This window comes from Mya arenaria, chromosome 11, assembly GCF_026914265.1.
Source record: "Mya arenaria isolate MELC-2E11 chromosome 11, ASM2691426v1".
Taxonomy (NCBI): domain Eukaryota; kingdom Metazoa; phylum Mollusca; class Bivalvia; order Myida; family Myidae; genus Mya; species Mya arenaria.
This window is the reverse complement of record NC_069132.1, coordinates 3524017-3551195: the sequence shown is the minus strand read 5'-3', so window position 1 is coordinate 3551195 and position 27179 is coordinate 3524017. Positions and strand designations below refer to the sequence as shown.

General features: G+C 36.1%; 1 protein-coding gene across 2 annotated transcripts in view; it reads right to left on the bottom strand.

Moving 5' to 3' along the window:
• The window catches only part of LOC128208922 (muscle-specific protein 300 kDa-like), a 183828-nt gene that overhangs the window by 24518 nt on the left and 132131 nt on the right, over window positions 1–27179 (bottom strand). For both annotated transcript variants that reach the window (XM_052912641.1, XM_052912640.1), the window contains 18 exons: window positions 26919–27064; window positions 25556–25736; window positions 24163–24471; window positions 19579–19905; window positions 18064–18222; window positions 17682–17828; window positions 16765–17079; window positions 13199–14908; window positions 12279–12461; window positions 8552–8716; window positions 4910–5092; window positions 3395–3559; window positions 2785–3141; window positions 2336–2551; window positions 1740–1865; window positions 1168–1326; window positions 581–793; window positions 170–271 (listed from right to left, as the gene is read on the bottom strand). In XM_052912641.1, coding sequence (XP_052768601.1) covers window positions 170–271; window positions 581–793; window positions 1168–1326; window positions 1740–1865; window positions 2336–2551; window positions 2785–3141; window positions 3395–3559; window positions 4910–5092; window positions 8552–8716; window positions 12279–12461; window positions 13199–14908; window positions 16765–17079; window positions 17682–17828; window positions 18064–18222; window positions 19579–19905; window positions 24163–24471; window positions 25556–25736; window positions 26919–27064 — 5163 coding nt within the window. The remainder of the gene's footprint in view (window positions 1–169; window positions 272–580; window positions 794–1167; window positions 1327–1739; window positions 1866–2335; window positions 2552–2784; window positions 3142–3394; window positions 3560–4909; window positions 5093–8551; window positions 8717–12278; window positions 12462–13198; window positions 14909–16764; window positions 17080–17681; window positions 17829–18063; window positions 18223–19578; window positions 19906–24162; window positions 24472–25555; window positions 25737–26918; window positions 27065–27179) is intronic.

Genomic DNA, 27179 nt, shown 5'->3' with positions numbered 1-27179 from the left:
CATTTGCATCACAATTCTTCCAGAAGCGCAGTTACTTCTCTTAAATATTTTTAAATTTTGGCAAAAAAATGTGAAAAATGCTAAAATACTTTGTTGTGCACCAAGCCCCAAAGAAGGCTACCAAATTACCTCCGCTGTCCCTCTATGTTTCAACAGTTATCCCCCTTACCTGCATGTTGTCCACTTGCTGTCTGAGCGTGGCGGAATGGCTGGGATGAGCCATAAGGTCCCTGGTCTCTAACATCTTACCCTCCAACGTCTGGACCTCCTCCTGTTAAAGTCAAGGACATTATTAATACATTATGTACTGTAGGTTGGAACTTAATGTTTCTAAAAGTAAATACTGTTGTTTTTAACAAGTTATACAATTAATGTTAGAGGTTGTGAAACACAACATGTACGTGTACTTGTACACATAAAAGCAGCAGTTGTGTTGAGTTTGTACAATGAACACACACTTGGATGAAATAGTACACAATAGTAGCCCACACATACTCCTACAAACAGTGGTTTGTAGCCTGTTTATTATATTAAGTTTGGTACCCTCAAAAATGCAAGCAAAACTAAACACTTTCCCCACCTTGTAAGACTTGTAGTTCCTATCCACAGTCCGTAGTTTATCCCCTTGGTCCCGTGCCTGGGCCTCGAGGCCGTGAACGCGCTGATGAAGGTTGTCGAGGGACTCTCTGATGAGCCCGTGAGAGTCTGCACTCGTGACAGCCAGAAGCTCCTGTGCCGCACGACCCATTGATGCAATCTCACCCTGCAGGGACCGGATCTCACGTTGTAGGTCCTGGGGTGAGAGACAATAATGTTTTTGTTAGTTTTATGAATTGAACATTGGGATAATGCCCAGTACAAAATAGTATTAGACCTCCATACATTGTCATAACCAATGAGTAAACATGAGAAAATAAATGCAAACCATTAACCTGTACTGTGATATTCATATAGCTGTAAATAAATGCCAGAAGGCACCTATAAATCTGTTGAAACAGCCTAGTTTACATTTATTACAAGATTTGCTACAGTTAACTGGCATGCCTCCTGACCATAATCTTCTTTACCATTCATTCTAAACAACAAAGGCAAAAAGTCATTACTTGTCTGCCTGTCACTTTCATGTGCAAAATTAATCAGAGTTATCTCCCATGATTGCTTACTAACCTCATTCTCCTTGACCTTCTCCTCGGAGTTCATTGTGGAGTCGGGGGCAAACAGTTTCTGCTCTGCGACGTCCAACCACCGTGACACATTCGTCAGTGCGTCCTGGTACTGCTGTTGAAACTCAAGTGCCTTGTCCAGCCGTAACTGTTTGTCATCAACCTAGGATGTCATGAACATTATTGAATTATTCAATAACATTACAAGTATTCCTCACATTTAACAAGGAAACTTTCTTTTGGAGCAATGCAGTTGGTTGTATCATTGATTGTTTAATCCTCTGGTGATTCACATTTACATAAATAATAAACAATTGCCTACATCCCGCACATTTGTACTCTCTTCAAGGAATGAAGTTAATCGATCCTTTCAAATATAAATATTTCATTTCAATGGATTTATCATTACTAAAATTCAACATACCACAACGAATTAAAGCTTCATTCAACATCACATAATAAATGATAAAATAATGATAATAACCGAACACATTGTATATAAACAACCTCATTGAAACTAACCCACCCACTCTTTTTTTATTTTTTAAAGCAGCTATGTGAGAACACCCTACACACCTGGACCTGAAGTTGTTTCCAGAGGTCGTTGAGTGCAGCTAGGTGGCGCCTCACGTCAGTGAGAAGTGGAGACTTCTCTGCGGGTACCAGGCTTCGTCTTCCGTACCTGGCAGGGCCAATTAAATCCTGAAAGAAAGGGGAAACTTGGTTTGGTCTCAGACCCATTTGTCTAGTCATAAGAAGTTGGCAAACAGGAAAAGTCTTGTTAATACATAAAAAATTAAAACATTTCTCTATCTCATTTTACATTATTTTGTCCAAACTCCACACAATGTTACCTCTCTGTACAGAAATCACTGCCACCATGCCAAACATGTGGCCATAGATACTTAAATATCATGTTGTTAAAAATTGTCAATTATCTAAAATTATTAATTTTAAATTTTATTTTTTGTATTTTAACCTAATTGCACCTTTAATAATTAAAATTTGATAAAATCTATCAAAAAAAGAGAACACAAAAAAGAGAGATCCACTTTGCTTTCCTTGGGAGATCAGTGTGTAGGCGATTGCAGTTTGTCAACTTATCACGTAACACAGACTTAATTAAGGTATGGTTTTATATTCTTTCATCATAGAAAAACAAACAAACTTACACTGGATTTCTTAATGAGATCATCCAGGTTTTCTTTCTTCAGCTCGAGTTCTCGTGCCAGTGTCTCCCAGCGTGGCTGTATGTCCTCCTCTCTCAGGGGAGTGAACACGGGGTGCAGGGTGGTCTCCCTTGATGATCGGGGACCCTCACGTGTACTCATCTCAGTGCTCAACTGGTGTAACAGACTACGATGTTGGGATATGTCAGACTGGAGTTGCTATAAAGAAGTATAACAATATTTCATTAGCCAGAGAACTGATAGCAGAACATTTCCCAAGATACATGTACAGTTCAAAAGCCAATGTCAGTCTTCAACCTATCAAGATAGACCAAGAGTTGCCAGTTACTAAAAGGCAAAAAAATATAAACTATTTTCAATAAAAAAGCTACCTGTTTACTTACTTAAAAACTGCCAGACAAATTAGCTTGTGATGATAAATTCTGAATTACCTTCTGCAATTCCTGTTTCTCCCGAGGCGTCATGGAGATCACAAGTGTCTCCTCGGAACCACCAGAGCTCTGGGCCATGTTCTTTGTGTCACTAATCCACTGTTGGAGACTCTTCACATTCTTCTCATAATCATCCATCTCCCGGGTCCGCTTCTCGCTTTCTTTTATAGCATGGCGTAGCGGTGCTTGTTTCTCGATTGTGCCCAGTTTCAGATTGCCCATGTTTTGTTGGAGGGTTGCCAGCTGGGTACGGAGTTTGTCAGCAGAATCAGGTGTCTCTAGTTCACACAAGTTGTCACACTGTAATGCTAGGTCTGCTACATGCTGTAGTCGGCGATTCAACTCATTTTGCAAGTCCTGTAAGGCAGTACATTAAATTGCATGAAAACAAGAGGAAGTTTAGACATTTATTTCCTAGCTTAAATCATAAGCTGGATTGAATTACTTGACTTCTTCATCAGTGGACATAACATAATTTATATAGCATATTTATTAGAAAATCTAAATCTGTTATCTATTATTTAGTATACCAAATGATGAATAAGCAATAGATATAATTACGTATGTGAAATGGAATTTTCTTATAATAACATATTCAACATGAACTTACCTTGTTTTCCTGTAACTGCAACTGAAGGGCGCCCACACTGTCAGTAGCGAGGGGCGTGGCTGCCTGCCGCACTTTCATCTCCTCCAGCCAATCCTCGAGCTCTTTAACATGCTTCTTATATGCCCCCAATGCCACCTTCTGCCGCTCCTTGCCCTTCAACGCATTCTGCAAACACAGAGGAAAAATGTACTATGTGTGACATACAGTCTTGTATGACAGCAATGCCATCTTGTGAGGTTCCTTGCACTTCAACACTTTTTTTGAAAACACAGAAAGTCGTATTAGAATGTCTTAACCAAGATATCCACAGAACTGCAATGGTTTTTAACATTTACCATATATATTCGACTAGATTTAGTTTAAATCCCTTGGTTGGTACATGCGTTATTTTTTTTTCTCTGTGCTCTGTTAATAATTAAGAGGATATCATGAGTTTGATGCAATTTTTTTTTTATATATTCCCCTGATTAAAAACTAGTGTCTGGTTGATATTTATTACTGACCAAATTTGCTTCAATCATTTCGCCCCATAGTCAAATGCACATGCAATGTTAGTAAGGTATTTCAAGTTGAAGAGGAAATTAGTTTCATAAGGTTAATTAACTAATGAGGCAATTAGTTATATTAAAGGTACAGATACAGGTAGATGACTTGATATCAATATGTTAAAATTTCCTAATACATGGGTACATGGGTAAAGGAGTTTGATTCACATATGTTTAAAGAAATGTTGAAATCACTTTTATATGGATAACAACTAGATTGAATAACATAGAGCCCTAGTTTTCTTCGAAGCAAGTGGTATTAAGGCAGACTTGAGAAATAAGGTCTTAAAAACAAGCAAGTGTATTATACAAAATGATTAAATGTGACAACCAGAAAATTTGAAAACTATGGTCAGGTACTTGAAAATGACAAGTACCGCATTTAGAAATCTTTTAATCTTCATGAGCAGAGAGTATACAAACATTTGTAAAACATTTGGCAAAAACATGGACCAGTATTGATCAATACATCCATCAAACTTTCGACACGTAACTCATGTTTTTCTATCGAATCTTTTACCTATTATAACTTAACGCTTTGTGCTCATGTCTCCACTGTTGGGACTGCCAGACAGATTTGGATTTAATCAATTAGACAAAAAACAACCTCCAAAGTTTCGCACTTATGCTGACTTCATGGTTAAGGGAAGCAAAAACACACAATTACTATAACAATTAGGCACCATGCTCAGTTTTCCAGAAGTTTTCCAGAAGATTTGATTATCAATTTTTACGAATAAAATTAACAGCTTTTTTTTATAAGTTTGATTACTTTCTATAAATAAATGAAGCATCCAACCATGTACTTGATGGACAAGTTGTTTAAGGTATAATACCTTAAACAACTTGTCCATCAAGTGCATGGTTCCATCACTATTACTGAACTTGCATCCTGTTTGTAATACCATTTATAAAAGGGTTTCTATCAAACAAAAGAAAGAAAAGTTGTTGTGTTTTTTTCAAAATCTACCTGTAGTATCTTAGCCTTGTCGTCTGCCATAGCTTGCAGGTTATCTATCTTGTCTGTGAGCATGGCGAGGGTGGCGTTCATCGCCTGGTAACCCTCGGGGTCAGCAGACTCCATAATTTGACGGCCTCGCTCCTTTACGCGGGCAACATCCTCGCGTAGAGCCTCCAACTCCTGCTCAGCATCCTGTAACATTGGGGTTTGTAACAATCTCATCATTGTAATACCAACTTTATTGAATGAGCTTCAAGATTTTACAGTTTTATTACGACTGAGAAGAATTTCATTTAGCCAGTAAGCTAGGTAAGAATCTTTCAACTTTGGCAACTGTATTAAAGGGTTGTGTTTTATATCAGGCTACAACACTACTAAAGACATGGCTGTCATGTTGCTGTAACATTTTACCAATGATAGCATCCATGTATGTTTTATCAGCATAGGGAAACATTTGAAATTCTATGAGGGACTTTGTTCTTCTCAGTTTGTATCTAACTCGAGTCATTGGACTTACAGCACATAGCATTAGAGTAATGAAGACAGGTCATTGGACTTACAGCACATAGCATTAGAGTAATGAAGACAGGTCGTTGGACTTACAGCACATAGCATTAGAGTAATGAAGACAGGTCATTGGACTTACAGCACATAGCATTAGAGTAATGAAGACAGGTCATTGGACTTACAGCACATAGCATTAGAGTAATGAAGACAGGTCGTTGGACTTACAGCACATAGCATTAGAGTAATGAAGACAGGTCATTGGACTTACAGCACATAGCATTAGAGTAATGTAGACAGGTCGTTGGACTTACAGCACATAGCATTAGAGTAATGTAGACAGGTCGTTGGACTTACAGCACATAGCATTAGAGTAATGAAGACAGGTCATTGGACTTACAGCACATAGCATTAGAGTAATGAAGACAGGTCATTGGACTTACAGCACATAGCATTAGAGTAATGAAGACAGGTCATTGGACTTACAGCACATAGCATTAGAGTAATGAAGACAGGTCAATGGACTTACAGCACATAGCATTAGAGTAATGAAGACAGGTCGTTGGACTTACAGCACATAGCATTAGAGTAATGAAGACAGGTCGTTGGACTTACAGCACATAGCATTAGAGTAATGAAGACAGGTCGTTGGACTTACAGCACATAGCATTAGAGTAATGAAGACAGGTCGTTGGACTTACAGCACATAGCATTAGAGTAATGAAGACAGGTCGTTGGACTTACAGCACATAGCATTAGAGTAATGAAGACAGGTCGTTGACTTACAGCACATAGCATAAGAGTAATGAAGACAGGTCATTGGACTTACAGCACATAGCATTAGAGTAATGAAGACAGGTCATTGGACTTACAGCACATAGCATTAGAGTAATGAAGACAGGTCATTGGACTTACAGCACATAGCATTAGAGTAATGAAGACAGGTTGTTGGACTTACAGCACATAGCATTAGAGTAATGAAGACAGGTCGTTGGACTTACAGCACATAGCATTAGAGTAATGAAGACAGGTCGTTGGACTTACAGCACATAGCATTAGAGTAATGTAGACAGGTTGTTGGACTTACAGCACATAACATTAGAGTAATGAAGACAGGTCATTGGACTTACAGCACATAGCATTAGAGTAATGAAGACAGGTTGTTGGACTTACAGCACATAGCATTAGAGTAATGTAGACAGGTCATTGGACTTACAGCACATAACATTAGAGTAATGAAGACAGGTCGTTGGACTTACAGCACATAACATTAGAGTAATGAAGACAGGCCATTGGACTTACAGCACATAGCATTAGAGTAATGTAGACAGGTCGTTGGACTTACAGCACATAGCATTAGAGTAATGTAGACAGGTCGTTGGACTTACAGCACATAACATTAGAGTAATGAAGACAGGTCATTGGACTTACAGCACATAACATTAGAGTAATGAAGACAGGTCATTGGACTTACAGCACATAGCATTAGAGTAATGAAGACAGGTCGTTGGACTTACAGCACATAGCATTAGAGTAATGAAGACAGGTCGTTGGACTTACAGCACATAGCATTAGAGTAATGAAGACAGGTCATTGGACTTACAGCACATAGCATTAGAGTAATGTAGACAGGTTGTTGGACTTACAGCACATAACATTAGAGTAATGAAGACAGGTCATTGGACTTACAGCACATAGCATAAGAGTAATGAAGACAGGTCGTTGGACTTACAGCACATAGCATTAGAGTAATGAAGACAGGTCGTTGGACTTACAGCACATAGCATTAGAGTAATGAAGACAGGTCGTTGGACTTACAGCACATAGCATTAGAGTAATGTAGACAGGTTGTTGGACTTACAGCACATAACATTAGAGTAATGAAGACAGGTCATTGGACTTACAGCACATAGCATAAGAGTAATGTAGACAGGTTGTTGGACTTACAGCACATAACATTCGAGTAATGAAGACAGGTCATTGGACTTACAGCAGCACATAAAATTAGAGTAATGAAGACGGGTCATTGGTCTTACAGTTGTGCATTACATGAGTGTAAAGAAATTCAGAGATTTCGTTAATCATGCAATTAGTGTCGAAAAACATCAGGCAAATCACCAGCAGTTCACCTGATGCATGTTGGTAAAAGCTTATAATCAGGTTTTAATACAGTGATTATAATATTAGGCACCTTTTAAATCATCAAGGTATTTAAATTAATAATGTGATATTAAATATATACTGGTATTGAAAAAAGATATATACAGGTGCCAAAAGGCTGACCTAAGTCTTGTATTTGCCCAAACATTTTGACAGCCTATCAATTTTATGAGTTTTAACTCCTCTTATCTCTTTTGTGTATTAAATTAACGGTATGCAATATTTAAATTGTGCTCAACAAAAACACTTAACAAGTTGTCTTGGCAGATAAATCAATTTAACTGACAGATCAATCGAACCCATAAAATTTTAAAACTTTTCAGTAAATTTGAAATTCCAGAACTATATAAGGAATAACTGATATGTCTCCAGTGGCAAAAGCAAAAACAAGTTTTGGCAAGTTTTGACGCCCCTCCATTACTGCGAGGGAAAGTTGAATAGGAGAATGAAGTATATTGATCAAACAAATTCTTGTGGGGTCGGCAAACATAAATATTTACTAGCTCTTGCATTTTTAGCATTATTGTTTTTGTTGAACAGTTTTAAGTGAAATAACTTAAAACAAAAATAACAACTTTTAAATTAAAGTAATGATAATGATAAAGATGAATGATTTTAAGTTCACCGAATATCTTTCACACCGTTAATTTAAACAAAATGTTAAGACTAATTGTGCAAAATTGTGTCAGTTTAAAATAAATTTTTGACATTTTATTTTTTTAAACTTAAAATATTAAATACAAAATAGTAAAATAAGAAACTATTAAAAAAAAACTCATGGAGTTATACCTGAGAGAGAAAAACATGATCAAAATGTAAAATTATAGCAAGGTACTTGTTCTACATATAGAGCAAAACTTATTAAGCTAGTTTTAATAGCAACGAAGAAGTGTCTGCCTATGGTGGGTCTGATGCCTACAAGATGCATATAGCCATTTGTGCAGCCCACCAAATAAAGATAATAACAACCACTATCCATATACCTACCTTTTGGTCAGTGATCTGTTGCTCCAGGTTTTTAAATGGGGAAGCTCCAAGGCCAGACAGTTTCTGTTGCACACGTTCCATCCTGGCGGTCACATCCTGCACAGTGGACTGGTATCGCTCCTGGCGCTGCAGTGCCACCTGAAGCTCACGCTCCTTTGTGCCGAGCTGCGTAGAAAGAGTACCATCAGAGTTATAATTTACATCACCCTTATGATTGGAGTCATTGTCCGACTCTATTTCATCCTCAGTTAATCCACTGCTTAGAGGTAGTTCCTTAATGCCTGTCACTGAGTAATTATTATATTTCTTTTTCTTAGCTAGGGTCTCTAACTTATCAACATCCGCATCTGCCGATGGTAAGAGTTTGTTGAACACAATTGGTTTAAAGTCGATGAACTTTTCAGTTCTTATACTTTGACTAGAATTTTCAGAGTCATTAACATTTTGTGGGGGACGTAAAGTCCTTGTTCTCCGACTGAGATTTTGCACGCCGACTGACATGGTGACTGTCGCTGTGCCCTTTTGTATGTATTTGAATTGTTACAATGTTAAACACCAAATTCCAATGCAAATAATTGTGGGCTCTAGGATTCACCTATACTTCTCCCATTGTCTGAATTCATATTTTCCACAGTCTGAGGTAATTATTCGGTAAATATGCGAACATTGTCATAGGGCACAAGAGTAAACAATTAAAATCACAGGGCTGTATCTCCAATCTGCATGTTTATGATAAGCAAATTCAGCGACGAAAGTAAATATGCCAGCCATGTTTTTGTTCTTTCGTACATTGTCTACACTTTAGCACCATGCACTTTTCAAGAGGGTTGCATAGTTTCTATTGAAAATTACAACAAATGACTTTTTCATGAACTTGTGATACATGTTATTTCGATTGAAAAAAGGCAAACCTCATGAATTAAGCTATTTAGTATGCATACTGATTCCACTTCTTATTCATTTTGTAAATGTCCCATGTGTACATACAATGTCATGCACCTTATATAAATGTTCTTGAAATTATGGTAATTTAATATCCCCAAACTTTCGCTAGTTTAAAATATTTCTGCTGCACATGCAATAATTAACATAAATTATTATCCATTTCTTTGACTTAAATAAGCCTTTATAACAATTGGATATCATGGTTTCATAATGCGCTAATGTATTTCTTTTAAGTTTTGCAACTCAAATTTCCATATCATTCATTTTGTGATATTATTGAATTGCGTTTCAATTAGAAACTTAACCGAGGTGACACCAGAGTATCAGTAGCCAAGATATTGTTACAGTCACCTTACTTAATGAATAAAGTCAACATCATCCTCGTTAAATTATTAACCTCCAGCAAAAGAAAACATTTTCAACACATTTCTCAATTACCCTCTTTCAATTGAGGATAATGGGCAACAATGTTTTATTTGTCAATTAATCCCCATTTAGCAGTTAAGGCCTTAACTTATGAATGATTAGAGGTCGATTGTAATAAGAGCATTGATCTATTTCGCAAATCTAGCTGTTATCCTCACACTGCCGCAGGTTAAAGTCATTAACGGATCAGTTTTCATTATATTCTGCTTATGATTTCTTTTTTCTAGTCTCGTGCCAGTATTCATCCTCTAGCCTTATTCAAATTTGTTGGGTTAAATTAGCATCGACATTATTCATTTTTCGGTAAACTTTATTTTTTCAATAATTTTATAAGAATTTATGAAATAAGTTATTACATTCTCGCTTGAAATATTGATGTTACTTTTTACATTTATATAATCCAGATTGTGACTGTTGGCAAGATGCTATATAAGACTGTGACCTTGTGCTGTGTGTGAAACCGGACCACCCGAAGAAACCCTGCTACCCTGCTTAGTGACCATCAACCAATCTAATGCATCCAGGCCGGGAATCAAACCATGAGGGAAGCAATTGTTGGTTTAAAAAAAATCATCCTTTACATTAAAGAAAAAATTATGTGCACCTCACAAGAGTATGATTCCTTTGCATGGTGCATAGTAATGAGTTAAGCTGCTGATATGTACAGAGGAATTACAAACCCTGTGTGTGACCATATGTGCATTGCCTTTTCTGAGCATTAAGTTTTCAGCATGACATTAGCAAACTAGTCTGTTACAAGAACAAGATGTTTTTTAAAAAATAATGTGATTGCCATAATAACAATCTGATTTGCGCCGCAATTAATCCTTTTTAAAACCTTTTCTTCCAATATATATACCAATATTTTTTTTCCAAATATATTGAATAAACAAAAACAAATTGTTAACATGGCATAGCATATCTTCCCCCTTGTTAACGCTGATTAGCTTTTTATTCTATTAGAAATACCACTCCAAAGTCCCACATATATATTCCAATAAAGTGCCTTTTAATTTTCAGTTTATCTTTTTTTCCATAAATTATTTCATTTAAATCCACATTTCAATATTAAAGCACTTAATTCTGAGGTTAAACATTTAAATCTGGTATTGATTTGCCTATTCCATGGTTTTAACATTCATCACTAAACACTAATGCAAGCTTGCAATATATTTAAGTCTATCAGCTACCGAAGTAGGAACTATTTGTTTTACTCTTGGTATCAAACATGGTAATTCAAGCTCATTAAAAGCAGCAGTTCTACGGCATGATAAGAGCAATTCATGCCAGCAGTAGATCCATGAACTTACGAAATAACAAAGCGTTGAAACGTATCAAACTTTTCTTAAACTCTGTCACACTTAAGCTCTGACGTAATCTTGTCCCTCGTAATGGCCACATGTACAAGTGCATGTTTGGCTTCATGGCCATAAGTTAAAATTCATGTAATACAAGAGACACCCTAGCTTTTTTGGAATTATTTAGGAAATTAATAATGATCAAACGCCATCAAGGCTGTAAATGAAAATCAATGCCTTCATGTTTCCTTATGGTCAGTGATCCAAGCAAATAAGAAACTGGGAAATTAATATCATATTAATGAAAGAAACAATTATTAAAGTCTTTGATTTTCTACAGCCTTTTGTAAATGTTTCAATGCTCTCTGTGGTTATATTAAAAAGGCAGATTTTTATTATTTAATTTGTTCTTATAAAGTATATTTCTGAATTTTCCAAATAACATTTTGAAAATCAATGACTAATTTATACAGTAATTTCTTATGGAATGTTAACAGTTACTTCTAGTAATCATCAAGTCAATGACATTAGACATTGCGTGTGGAGTGTTCAATATTTGATAAACTTTGGCGACCACGACAATGGTCAAGAGGATAATCATGGTAGGCGTTATGTACTAATCTGATCAACAGCGCAAATCTTTGACCCATTATCCACACTTTGAAGTTCAAATTAAGTTTGCGGAACCAAAGAGGCCACAATGTTAATAATTTAACTATTTATGGTAAATTAATTCTTACATCGCTGCCAATTGGATCAAAAGTCAAAAGATTAGCTATTTTGCTTATATTTACTAATAAAACACAATAATTAAAGAGAACAACATAAAACAGTCCTTTCCTTGAAGAGCAACTCTGTTATTCACTAAACATTTAACATGAAGAAGAAATATCTGTATTATAACACAAAACATATAATTACACATGCAAATTAAATCAGTACAACATAGAAATTAATATAAATAACATTCTAGCATTCATCAACTACAACAATGTATAACATATCATTGAACATGTATCTATCTTCAAGTCTTGAATCACCCTCCTATGAACAAGTACCTGTTTCTGTAAGTTTTGCCATGAAGAGCTGAGGTCATCAAACTTTGAACTCCGTGACCCTGCTCGTGACCCAAGCAATGACCCTGACCCTCCAAACCGTGACCTTGAGCCAAATGAAGTGCTGCGGTCGTGAAGACCTTGTAGGTGCGGATCTAGCAAGCTGGGAACACTCCGTGACAAATCCTAGTGCGGGAAAATACACACAAACATAGGAACACATCTAACAAAATCACACAGAGTCTACACACATAATTATATACAGTGAGCACATTTATAGGGAGAAATGTACCTTCAAATTTGGTCAAAGAACCATCAAAATCCCAACTAAAGCATAGCCACACAAAACCACACACATCTAATAAAACGCATTCATCTGTAATTTTGTTTGAAGAAAATTCAAATGATTGGAAGGAATTTAATGTGGAATTTGGTTCAAAGTGTCTGTAGGTTACAATCTTGCAACATAGATTCATCCAGTGAATTTTAATGCCAAAAGGTCTATACAATATCAGCTATTAAGCCAATTTTAATAGATGAACAGCTAATCCATATTGATTGATCTGATCAATTCAGATGACATTGTATTGATCAATTACATTCAATATCATCCAAATAATTATCCAACTAATGTTCTAAGCAACACTGGTCATAGAACACCTTGACTACTCTGCACTCGCAGTTTTCAAATTCCAAAACTCATTAAAATATTGAATATAGCAGAGGTCAATAATTCTAAGCCATGCAGGGTTTAGGGGGTTAATATAAACATGCAATCCATATATTTTGTGCTACATCACTTTTCACCAAATTGACATTGACAATAAAAACATACGATGTTTATTCATACAAAGCTATTTGCAAAATGAGATAGCATTCTTATGTGCAAATGACCTTGACATTAATATTAAACAAGCACCCACCGGATCCCATGTCCCCTTGTTAGGCATGGCAAGCTTATCTTTGTTAGAGCGTGGACCCATAGACCTCATCTGTGCAGCATTCATGGACTTTGACATCGCTCCTTGAGTTTCCTGACTGTGGCCTGGTCTTCTTTCATTTGAATCTATGGTTACATGCTTTGGTGACAATGACCTATGACCTCTAAGTCTTTCAGAAGTAGTTGACCTCGGATCTGTTGCTTCAGATGACCTTGACCTGTCTCCATGGGAGAGGTCATGGTGTGAGTTTGACATGGGTGGAAGCGTCAGAGGGGATGGTGTCCTTGGCATATATGACCTTCGACTTTCCCCCTCGGGAGTTTTCATGTGCTCCTTGTCTGGAAAGCTTGATTCTGTGGCAGTTCCAAATGAGTGGTCTGCTTTCAATGGACCTCTGGATGGAGCTGTGCTGTTTTTTAACTTCCAAGGTTTATCTTTGTCTGCTGTTGGTTTTTCCTGCTCAGTGTTTGATGGTGAGTTAAAGTCATTTGCTAATGTGTCAAAGTAATCCTTTTCAACATTATCCACATGTTGGTTTTGGTCTCCTAACTTTGAAGCAAGATATTTTGATTTTGGTTTGTATGGTGAGAGTGCCTCTTCCTTTCGACTTTTTAGGTCTAGAACATCTTTGGGTAATTCCTGCGAATCTGTACTATCACGTTTCATTGGTGAGTAAATATGTTTTGACACAGATGAGGATTCACTCGCTGTGATTGGCTGAGATGAAAGTGAGGCTGTATCCTCTCTGTCAAAGTCATGTGACCTTGTTACACTAGACATTGGTTCATCTGTGCTGCCTGACCTCACACTCATTACATCAAAACTGTTCAAGGAATCTTTATCACCTGATGATCTCAATGACTTAGTTCTAGGTTGTTCCGTCTTACTTCTGTCTTCGCTTTGTGTTCTCTTTGGAGGTAAGGAGTAAGTCTTTGGTATATCAATAGAGAGGTCAATTGTTTCACTAACAGGTAAGGACATTTCGGAGACTGGCCTTCTTACTTCACACAGACTGAGCCCAGAGGTTGGCGTTGAGAAGTTGACACCGCTGTCATTTTCCATCTGACCAGCATCCCCATTCTGCATCTTTGTATACGCCTCAGGATCATGTCTAGAGAACTTTCCTGAAGGAATGGTCCTAGACACATTTGGTGTTGACCTGGATTTGTGCTTCATTTCTGGGCTGGTCTTGCAAACAGAAGGTGATGACAGCATCTTTGCCTTGACAGACACATCCACTTTCTCTGGGGAATGAGATGGCAGTTTTCTTGGACTGATGGAAGGCAGAGAACCAAAGGAGGTGTCACTCTTCCTGGAGATACCACTGTTGTTAATCAATTGGTCATACAAGTTGTCAACATTGTCTGTGTCAATCGGTTCAAGATCAATATCAGTTTCATGATGCTGCATGTCTAGATCCTTGAACAACTTCAGTGGGTTCTCATAGTGGGCCTTTATCGCATGGCTTGGACTGCAAGGGGTCTTGGGAGAGGTCAATGGTGGAACATAGGGCTCTAGAGGAGCATTCAAAGTGTTCACAAGGTCTATAACCCTGGTCTCCTTTTCCCCTGTATGAAATAGCTTCCTGGCACAGAGGGGTCCGAGGTCGGCACTGCGCTCAGCTAGATTATGGCTTTTCTCGCAAAGGTTATTTATTTTAGACTGGCATGCTTTTATCTGCTGAGCAAGAACCTGCAAAAGCCACGACATTCAGCACACATGCACACAACAACCACCTACAGCTAGACATTGGTTAAACATGCACATTCAATATGGTATGGAAAGTTGTTCTTATTTAATATCTTTATAAAGTGATAATTATTTCAAAAAGTTTCTCCATGAAATAATATTATCTTTCTTACATGGTGAATGCTTAAAAGTTTTAAGAGTTTAATTTGGAAGAGTTAATTGATTATACTTTGATATTGTTGTACATTTCTTTTATAAATTGATATAGGTATTGACAATTATAGAGCTGTCATCAGTAATTGAATAGCAAATTCCATGTTGAAGTAGTGCCTATTCAGGATTATTTGAGCTTATTCATCTTTGACTATCAGATTTCACAATTCAAGTTGAAACAATGGAATTGCCAACACAGAAAATCTGTATGGTCTTTGGTTAAATGCAAGAGAACTGTTATATGAATTATGGATCAAGCTGAGCATGAAATATTGATATTGGCAGTGATGTGAATGGGAGGGGTTGATGTGAATGGGAGGGGTCGGGGTAAGGGAATAAAAATCAGATGAAGTGCTGGGTACGATATCTTTTTCCCTTCAGAATATAAGCAGAGTGCACAAAAAAAGCAAGTAATTTCTCTTGTAGCTTGTATTTGATGTCTGAAATACAATGGCTTGCTACCATGCAGTGTTAGTTAGCTAAAGCATCCATGGCATAGTAATACCAAACAAAGGCGCTTCTAAGTTATAGGTAATGTGAGGTCATCTAACAATATGAGTATGTGTTAAACAATCCAATAGTATTATTCTACATAGACTGTTAAGAGGAAAACATGTTTATATAATTCTCAAAGAATCTTTTTCATTAAACATATATTGAGTATCCTCAACTTACTGGTGTATAATATGGTTTCCACATTTTGCGATTTCGCCAAAACTTTCCCAAAACATTCACAAACTCAAATGGAGGAAATTGGTTGCCATAAAAACAGTCTACGTCCTCACTTTCTTCCTCTGATTGCTCAAAAAACCAAAGTAACCATCCAAGAATAATTATCATAATTCTCCATTGTGTCTTCCATGATTAAAACTATATTTCCTGTTACTCCTAAATGAAGTGTGAACACAGAGTCCTTAGTTACAATGTTACATCAATCCTGGATATTTTCCAATCATTTTATGAGTGTTTTTGCATGACAGTCAAATCTACATTTTAACCAATTCCATGCCAAGTATCATTTGACGTTAGCTCCACAATATAGCAGGGTTGCTCAAAGAACATCAGGTGCCAAATTTTCACAGAGTACCAAGTTTTGCTCAAAGTCTATCTGATGTAAATTTATTGACTAAAATACATTATCGGGCAAACATCAAACTTGTTTAGATATGCATATTTATTGATAAACAACTAATTACAGTTTGCAATACCTAATTACAATGGCTCACTTTATTTTACATACAATCATCTTCAGTTCAAATTTCAACAATTTGATAGGTCACTGAAATCTTGGCAAGGTTACAGAGACATAAAACATGCAACTAAAGAACCATTATTTTTGAGTTTATATTTTTACTCACTTGAGGATACTCAATATAGGGTTATGTGTTTGTTAGTGGTTGAAATGATAAAAGTGAAAATGAATGACAGGTTGTTTTTTCATGTGAAATCTGACAAGTGCGAATTTTTCTACACCGAAACCATTTTATTTTAATCTTACGCAACTAGCCAAAATAACCGTGTCAAAAAACACAAGTTCAGCTGGATCACAGTGCAACATAAATATTTTCGATCAAAACCATTTCTATGCAAATCTTGCAGTGCTAGCACAACATTCCTAAGCACACAAAGAAAAATCTGGTACTTACATTTCTATCGGTGATCTGCGCCTTGAGGTCGTCAACGCTGCTAGCCCGTATAGGCGACCCAATCATCTTGGCATTCGCCTCATTCATTGAGGAAGACAAGGACTGTAACTCTGCCTCATACTGTGTCTGCTGGGCGACAGACTCACGTAGTTCTGCCCTATCTGCGTGCGCCTGGTCCAGTAGAGCATTGATTTCCGCAGCAAGGTTGGTGTTGTGGAGGCGGGATTCCTCGCCCACAGCCGCGTGCAGCTGTGCATGCTTGTCTAGCACGTACAGTGCCTTCCCCTGGTGGCTCTCTATGTCAGCTATCAGGTTCTGGAAAAACAGCAATATCAATAAACCATATTTTATTTCAACATTTCACAATTAACATATGAAGGATTTTAAGAAAAGGATGCAAGTTTACCTTTAGTAAATTAAGTCTTTGAGAAGAATCAGTATATTCCCCGAGAAATACTCCATAACTCTTTTTTCACACACACACACACACACACACGCACACGCACACACACACACACACACACACACACACATATTCAATTTTATAATTGATTACACTAATTCATTTTATTTCAATTGCAGGAAAGCATTTCCTAGCAGGGAACCAAAATTGGTGCCCATTTTAAAATGTTATGATAAAGTTCCCTCAAGATTTTTTTATTTTATCCCCTTGCCTTATTGTTTTGTTCCAATTTGCTTGCCATCACATGATATTGATCTTCATCATGTTATATGCAAAAGGGAAGTGTACTGTACAGAAAAGGGAAGAAATCGCTACATGGAGTTTTGCCATGACCTCTTGGATTAGAGGCAAACGCCTAAACCATCAGACCATTCCAACCTAGACCACTTAACTCCCTTACTTTCATGATAATAATTGCTGTGATCCACAAGTTTCCACTTTAATCTCGTCCTACCTCCTGCATATGAAGCTGGTCCTTTAGTGTAAGGTTGTCGTCCCGGAGTGTGAGATGGGCCCGGGTTTTGTCCATCCAGTGCTTGATCTCTGCCAGCTCAACCTCAAACTCGCGAATCTGCTCTTCAACCTCTTCCATGTCATTCACCTGTGAGTAGTCAAGGGAGGTGATTCATGAATTTTTTTAGGGGTAGATAATTTCCTTCCAAGGAGATCTGGTGCAAATTTAAATGAATATTTTACTAAAAATATTATGAACTTGATCAACATAGGCATTTGCAAGTTATAACCCTTACTCATTTAAAACTACTTAATGTAACCCTTTATAGCAGTTATTAAAGTATTGTCAAAGTACAACTTTTCAGCCTGCTCATATTGCATACCTGGTCCCCAGCCTTGGAACGGACTTCGTATGTGCGGTGACTGAGATTGGCCAGTTTCTCCATCTGCGGAACAGTCTCACACAGTGTGTCCATTTGTTTCACGAGCGCATTCAGGTGTGTTAATCTCCGTTGCTGGGACTCACAAGACTTCACTAGTGTCTGGATAAGGATAGAATAAGGGATCACAGTGTTTTTTCACTTTAAGGGAATGGTGTCGGGGCCCTTTGATAGTGGAAAATAGCAGGGTTTGGCAAAAAGGTGAATAATGCAAAAAGGATTCATATAATGTTTAATTTGTTTTCAAATCTTTTATTCAACAAAACTATGGACATATCCTCATGAATGGCATGATATTGCTAAATGTTAAGAGGTCAATGGTCCTCCAAAAATAAAATAAAATACATATATAGTTCTTTAAAGGGATTTTTTTACCTAGGCAGGGGAAAAATATATACTGTTTTAGGAGAGGAATGGGACCGTATATCGGCCCCAAAAAGGGTAAAAAAACCCAATGGATTACAGGTGATGATAGAGTTATCTGCAAAATGTTGGATGTCATGTTAACACATCTGGGCCCAGTTTTTAATCCTATCATTAAAATTTGTGGCCAAATTGCAAAAAACCCAATTTAAAGATGTTAAAATTAGATTGCAAGGTAACTTACAACACGAGATATTTTAACTTTAAAACTGTTCAGTGGCATAAAATCCAATCAACTATGCATTCTTTAAATAATGCAACTACAGAAGTGTAATTTTGGTAAAAGAAAGATAAATGTCTATCAATATGTATCTTGAACACGGGGTTGTTTCCCATGTAAGCATTGATTTGAAATAACTCTCATAGTAAAGTTTTCAGGTGCTTATATTATAAATCATCGTCTTTACATTGATTTTACATATCCCATTAAAATTGAACAGACATTCTTTTGTACCGAAATATGGCAATTAAAGTTTATTACCAGAACTCAAAAGGAAGTCAAAGCATAGTGAATGGTCTTTTGATATCTAATTCAAACTGATTTAATGTATTGGTTAAAAATCAATTTGTAACAATAAGGTAATGTCTCTACACAGACACTTAAATTCTGGTACTATTACATTATTGAGCCAATGGAGATATTATCATAAGTGACGTCTTATGTATAGAAAACATGATTTTTCATTTGAAACTTGATATCAAAGCAGTACGTAAATAAATTTAACTTTGAAATGAATTCAAAGAGTTGACATTTCTTCCTTTGGAACAAACAATGCGAAACATAACTTTATCAATTAGGAAATAGCAGATGTTTATTTCAATGCTTAATTCATAAGTTTAGCTTTACATATACATGTAGTCATACAAGTCAGTTTGCCTCTTCTAAAGGAAGACAACATGCAATTATGGCAAACTATCATTATCATTCATTGATGTAGTTGGTCTTGGACCTTTTAGTTTATGAATTGATCATTGATTGGTAAATCTTGTCCAATTTAGACCACTACAAATTGAAATCATTGCAACTCATGTTACCTTTCCGTGCCTGAGTTGCTCCCGGACCTTGTCAAAATTGAGCACAGGGCACTTGGAGTCCAACTGATGTTCTGCATCACCGACCCATGCCTCCAGCGAGGCGCATGTCTCTTCAAACTCCCGACTGAGATGATCTGCCTCACGTAACTGCCTGGTCTTCTCTCCGGCCCGCGTCTGGACGGTTGACCACAATCGATTAGTGTCAGCTAGGGCTTTCTGAATCAAGTGTTTCTCTGTTGCATCAGGGGTGTGCTTGATTAGATCGCTGCCTTTTGTTCGGAGATGGTTTAACTTCTGTTTGAATGGTTCAAACTCGGACACAAGCTCCTGAAATGACATAAATATATTTTTTATTTACTGATGCATGTGAGCCATTGCAGTATTACCAGAACATTTATAGTTTCAAAAGAAGAAATAATGGCTTTTGAGAACAGGAAAGCTAGTAAAAGGTTGCACCCAACAAGTTAATTTCATAATTCTTCCCAATGCTATTAAGTTACATTCATTAAAATTTATATTTGCATTATTCTACAAAGCCCCTCCAAACTTGTGTATATTTACTTGGTATGCTTTTTGATAAAATTTAGATTTGGTTCAACCCACTGCTTGTTATATAATAGTTGTATTTTTGTGCTCAATACTCTTGAACAAACAAACATAAACTATTTAGCGTATGTCAAAATTCTAATATCGCTCACTGTATATTTACTTAACTTGCTTTTTAAAGTCAGCGGAGGGTCTAACTACCTTTTTCAATACAAGTCATCAAGTTCAATATCTATATGAAGCACCTTTTCATATTTACACTGGTAAGACATGCTCTTTGAATGGAATTATTTACATTAAAAGTAAACTATGTCACATTAAAATGCACAATCTGTACAGAAAAGTGCCAATAATTTTTGTCACAGTCTGAAGAAAAGCAAGTTATCCAAAATGACTACAGAATTGGAAAAAAGTAGTTTAATAGCATTTTTACTTCAATTCTGATCAATACCCTTTGATGGGTTGTCTTATTGTTAATATTTAATGACACATATAATTTTTAAAACGATTTATAAACAAGCATTAACCCTGTAAGTTTTACCTTAGTAAACATTATATCCATAGCTTGGTTTAGAATATTTTCAATCAATTTATTGTAAGACGACTATTAGAATAACCTCAGTTTCTTAACTTCAGTATCTATAATAAAAAATGTATGGCATTTTGGATGATTTTCGTATGTCCAACATTGATTCATCTGTGGGAAAGTTCCCCAATGTGTCAGATTGTCGGTAAAAATGAGTAGTACCGGGTATTAGGCTCTACCCGTAATCCAGACTTTGGAATTATTATTTGTCCGTGAAATTCTTATCCTAAATAATGCATTATCAGACTGTCCAAGAAATCAAATTAACAAGCGAAAGGTTAGGTGTTATATTTGATAATGCTACAGCCCTGTTTGAACACATGCATTTGCGTAAATAAATAAAAGGTCACTTTTGTTCTTTAATTTGATTTACTCACGTTTTTCCGTTTGTAAATGTGATAGGATTTGTTTTATTATTTGTAAAATCAAAGAGCTTCGACATTTCAAGATTTATAAACATACAAAAATAACAACAAAACCGAGTGACTCAAAGTTTTGGTTCCCCAATTCTTCAGGGCAAGACTTGGTATCTTATACTGATGTTCTAAATCACCAGTCACTTTAGGCTAATCTTTTAATGTGAAAAGACATTAGATTCATCTGAATTTATGCTCGTTGAATCCAATGTTTGTCCATATTTACCAATTCAATGGAGATGTCATTATAAAGACCAATCATTACTTTATCAACTTATCTGTACTATGGAATTTGTGTCAATTTCAGTGGCAAGTTCCTCAAATGAATTTAAGTATAAAGTTTCAAAATAACTACAAAACCTGTACCTTGATATATGACAGATAAATCAAATCTTAAAATATACCAACAATTCCATCCACTTCAAGAAACAATGTTAATTATATTCAAATCTAAACAATTACACAAAATATTGATTGTTAACAGAAGAAGAAGTTTAGAACAAGGTTTAGGTTTTTACATTCATGACTCCGACCAATGTGATTGCCCGAAAATTCTCATTTATTTAATAATTTAGAAGACTTCTGATGAAAACGACTGCCAAAGCATCATTATTTTATAAATCAGTTTTGTATAGTGAGTTTTTTAGAAATTGGCGCCTGTGCACTGGCTTGAAGAGTCATGTCACCCCTCAAACATAGTAAGATGCACCTGTCTTATGCCCATTTAATGATTTAGTAAAGCAAAAATAAACTATAAGCGCCGCAATGCGAGGAAACAAGGTTTAAAAAAAAAAAAAGGCAATCAGAAATTATAGCCAATTTATTTCTTGTATGAGTTTGGTAAATGTAACAGCCTTTATCTTTAATTTAATAACTCAGAAACTGAAAATTACTCTAGTTAAGTATCTAATATGTTTTGCTTCGCTGCAACATTTATACTAAGTCTCATGTGAATATCCTTTACCCACTTTTTTGCAAATGACAAAGAAGAAACCTTTTGCAAGCCAACATTACTGAAAACCAATGAAACCTTATTTTCAACCAGGCAGAATGTTTAATCTGATCATAAACACTTTAATAAAATGCAAATTTAATTTCAATGTAAATTCACTGTTTGTTGAGCAATATTTGAAAAAATGTCTCAACATTATTTAAACTCATGTTCAACAATAACATACATTTATTTTGTCAAACTGATTACATTAAAACTTTTGTACAGCATTTTAAAATTCTGTTTTCTGAGTCTGTGTCTAAAACTCAGACCCAAGACAAAAGTGAACACCGACCCTGGTTCACTTAACAGGCTTGCATGTTCATTATGAAATTTCACATATGATATAGTGGTTATTAGCGTTTAAGTGTGAATGATTATATTCATATTACTGAACTGCCCATCCCAAGCTAGCTCTTCACATGGGCTACTAACACACCAACTTTCATCACTATCCAACCAATTCTACATAAAGGATGTTGGATGGTCACCATTTTTCTATTTTTAGCAACAGCGACTTTGACCTTGACCCCCCCCCCCCTCCCCCTCAAAGCAATCCCAAGCTAGCTCTTCACATAAGGTACCTACACGCCAACTTTCATCACTATCCATCAATTCTTACCTAAGTTATAGGGCCAAACCAATGTCTTCAATGAAAACCTGGTTAACAATTACTAAGAGGATAAAGAATATTTACAAAATATCTTAAAAGGGAGAATAGATTCATATGCAACAAATATGCTAGCTACGAGTTAGCAATTTTCATTAAATTTGTTGCAGGGTACAAACAAACAATTTTCAAATCAAAATTCTTTTGCAGTAGTTTTTTCTTATAACATGCAACATTGATAAAAAAATTAACCCTGATGAAAGTGATACTCACGGTAATAAAAGTTTGTATCCCGATCAATCATAGATAAGGAAAAAAATATTTGATCCTTTCTAAATTCTCAAACACCCGAATGCATGATAAGGCCAGACTTCTTAATACCCTCGCTCCTTTCATTCAGGCGTACTTATATTGACATAGATTGCCTCCTTGTAGATTTAATGCTCCAAAACGTATTCCAAACTTACTGTGACACTTGAACAAAACCAAAACAACAGCTATCCAAATTTACTTTATTATTCCTGAATTAAAAATCCTGGCCTGATTCCTTTCGTAACATCCATTAAGTTAACCTTACTGACATTTTTATGAGAACAAAATAGAAGCAGCAAAGACCTTTCTTTAACCCTAATATTGATAAACCTCAATGGAAATGGTACCCCTCTATCAAATTTAAATTTTACTTACAAGTTATTCAACTTCAACATCTTCCATTAGCACAATTTTAATCCAATTATCTCCAACAATACCAACCCTGATATACATACCAGTCTTTCGACCGTAAATCAGGTTACGATTTGATCGTTATAATAATGCATTCAAAAATCAATATTTAAGTAAGAATACAATCAAATTCCTAAAAAGTTCAAATTAAGCCTCATATTTCTGTCCCAGTAAAATCAGATCATTTAATACTTTATCTATTTATCTGGCTATGAAAAATGTATAAATCTTGTTGATAGAAAATGGACACTACATCTTTTCAAAATTTCAAGACTGTTATCTTTGGATTTTATAAGAGTAAGTCACGGTGAAAAGGCAAATGGAAGAGGAGTAATAATTCTACAGACACAGACATTGAATCTTAACAATTATGACATTGTGGTCAGTTAAGCAAATAGTACAAATTGATCTAATTGATCCATTAAACTAACATGTGCTATCGATATGTAAGCCACACTTACTTAGTCCAAATAGCCACACAACAGTATTTGGAATTTACATTAACATTTAAATGGTATGAATGGTATGAAGTCTCTACAAATATGCTTAAGACTGCAAAATATGTCTGTTTTATCGAACAATGAAAACCCCAGATTTAAGAAAGATACAGATCATGTAGGTAAGCAAGATTAGGCATTAATTTCTGTAAACTTTGATATTTTATGTTGTACATCAAGTGCTATTCTGTTATTCTATTATCACATGAACCCACCTCATGACTATTTACAGCATCCGGGATGTCCACCACCTTCTCCTCCAATTGGTTGAGAGCCTGTGTGAGCCATGTTGTTACTATATTTAGCGTGTTGGAATAATCCTCCCTGTCCTCCTGCAGGTGGAGCAGTTCCTCTTCCTTGGTTGCCATGGCAACACTCACTTCCTGTTCAAGGGTTACCAGTTGTTCATACTGCTGCTGTAATTCACGTGGGATACCTCGTCCTGCGGCCTTGAACTTGGTCTCATGAAGCTGTGCCATGTGACGCATCTGTTCCATGCGGATTGAGATCTCTTGTTCTGCCAACTGCAATCATGAAGATGTAAACCATAAATCTAAACCTTTTTTATTTTGTCATTATCCAATTTGCTAGTTTTTGAAAAACGTAAAAGTAAATGGACTTAAATGTCATGAGAACACAATTTCTATTAACCATCAATAACTAAATACACATGTACTTCCCACATTTCTAGAAATTCAAATCATGTCCAAATGCAGACATGTGAACCTTTTGCAATGACAGAGAGGTAGATTTAGGTCTCCAAAGCGATAGTTTGGGTTCAAATGCGGTAGAATTTCTAATTTCTTTAATTTTCAGTCAAAAACAATGATGGAAACAATGTACACAAAAACTTTATATTTGTTGCTATTTTTAGATTTTTGGAAAATATGCATAAAATACGTCAGGGTTAAGAGACTTGTCAAATGTCAGTGTTTAACTGTTTTTGATTGAGAAACAGAAGGAATATTACCTCTGACTTGTAAAAACAAGTTTATATTTAGAAGAGCTGCTAAAAAATTAAATCAAACTGCCCAAAATGGTCGGAGTGTAAGTGCAGACGACTGCAGAATTGTGTAAGTTAATTTTCTCGCCAAAATGTGGTAAAATTTTATACACTGTAGATAATTAATAACAACTTTGTTGTTTTCTTAAATGTTTTGACAGTTTTATAATGTTTTTGATATTTACAAAAATGCTGATTAGTAGGATGCCAATTAACAAAGAATGCTGATTAGTGGTCTTTTGTACCGTACTGGTAACTTAGCAATGATCTCGGCTGAAGTGTGAAGTGATTTGACAAGTTGTTTACTGCACCATGTTCTTCAAATTAAACTTTAATAAAGTGACAGATTAATATGGTACTTTAGCATGGTTGATAGAATTTTGAGGTTTTTGAGGAAAATTTAAGGCCAATTTGATAGAATTTTGAGGTTTTTTAAAAGAGCTTTCAATATCGGTAGATTTCGACAGGAAAGCGGTATGGCGTTAGAAGGGTCTCAAAAGCAGTATATTTTACCTTCCGCTGTTAGTGTTCACATGTATGCCAAAGGTCTCCTGTTGGGGACAGAACTGGCTGCAATAAATATTACATTTATTTCTTCGACTAACCTTAAGTTTCTGTATGTTTTCTCCTGACTGTAAGTCCCCTCCTTCTGAAGTCATGTTTGCAAGCAGTGTATGTGTGTCGGCAAGCCAGTCTAGTGTATGTTTGGCCTCTGTGGTGAAGCCCTCGCGATCCTCTAGCTCCTCTTGTAAGGCCTGCTCCTGCTCCTTTACACCTACACCCAATCTGAAGTTACATTGGAAATGATTATTATCTGGATTGTAACATCTATTAGAATTCTATGACAGTTGCTAGCAATTCCAACACTTATGTCTTTGTGATTCATTTCAAAAACTTTATTGGACTTGCATAATGGCCAAGGCATTTTGTTTTAATGAGCAGTACACAAGAGTATTGCTGGAAGCGATGGGCTCTCCTGCCACTTTTCTATGAAAAGGCAGAACTTGTAGTATAATGTGCTTGAAGGTGGTGAATGGTTGTAGCATTAGTATACACAAGCTGGAAAAATTCATATCATGGAAAGATATGGGCAGGTTTGAGAACTAAATTTTAATCAATGAAATAAAAAGCAGCATTTGAAATTCACAAATATCAGTAGAAGAGGAACATTGCAAGATAGCCTGAATATAAAGATTAAAACATTTTATATACATTGCCATCCATGTATAAACCAAGTTTCATTTGAATCCCTTTAGAACATTCCAAGATACAGCACGAACAAGCACCCATTGTGAAAAACTATCAGGTTAAGGGGAGATAACTATGGATAGGATGATAATTCTTGGGTACTACACATCCTATAAGTTTCATCTCCATCCCATTAGTACTTTCAGACAAGCACCCATTATCGAAAAATATCAGGTAAAGGGGAGGTCTTTAAGGGATGATAACTAAAAACACATGTGAGACAGGATTATGGTTCTTTTGCACTGCACTTCCTCTCATTGCCATCTATCTATATTTCAAGTTTCAGTTAAATACCTGACAATGGCCCTGACAAACTCCCATTTTCAAACCTATCAGATAAGGCGTTTCTGGGGAGATAACAAAAATAATGTAGGGCGGGATTGATGTCCTTTGGTACTGCATTTTCTCTTATTGCCATCATCCAAACATTTGAAGTTTCATTTCAATCCCATAAATATTTTCCGAGATACTGCCAAGAATAGAACCCATTTTCGAAAAATATCAGGTAAAGGGGAGATAACTCAAAATATATGCAGGGCAGGATTATGTTTCTTACACACTGCAATTCCTTATTGCTCTCTATTTATCTTTAGAGTTTCATTTAAGTCGCTTTAGTATTTTCCAAGATATGGCTTGGACAAGCACCAAAAAGAACAAAATATTTTCTTTTCCCACCCTTTTACCGTCCATCCCACTAAACTCTGAACATCTCTCACATACCTTTCATATTTCTCCAGCATGGCCATAACAAGATCCTGTGCCTGGACCTTAGCCTCTGCAGTGGGCAGGTTCTTCTGTAGCTGGTGGGCACACTTCTTCAGAGCTGTGATTTTAGGCTCTGCTACTTCAAGCAACTCCTGAAGCTCCTGAGAAAAATACAGAGATATTTTGTACACAAAATTAATGTACTTATTTCTTGACAAAATCTAACATATATGAAACCCTCAAACATGTAGTCTGTTGAATACATTGAAGTCATAT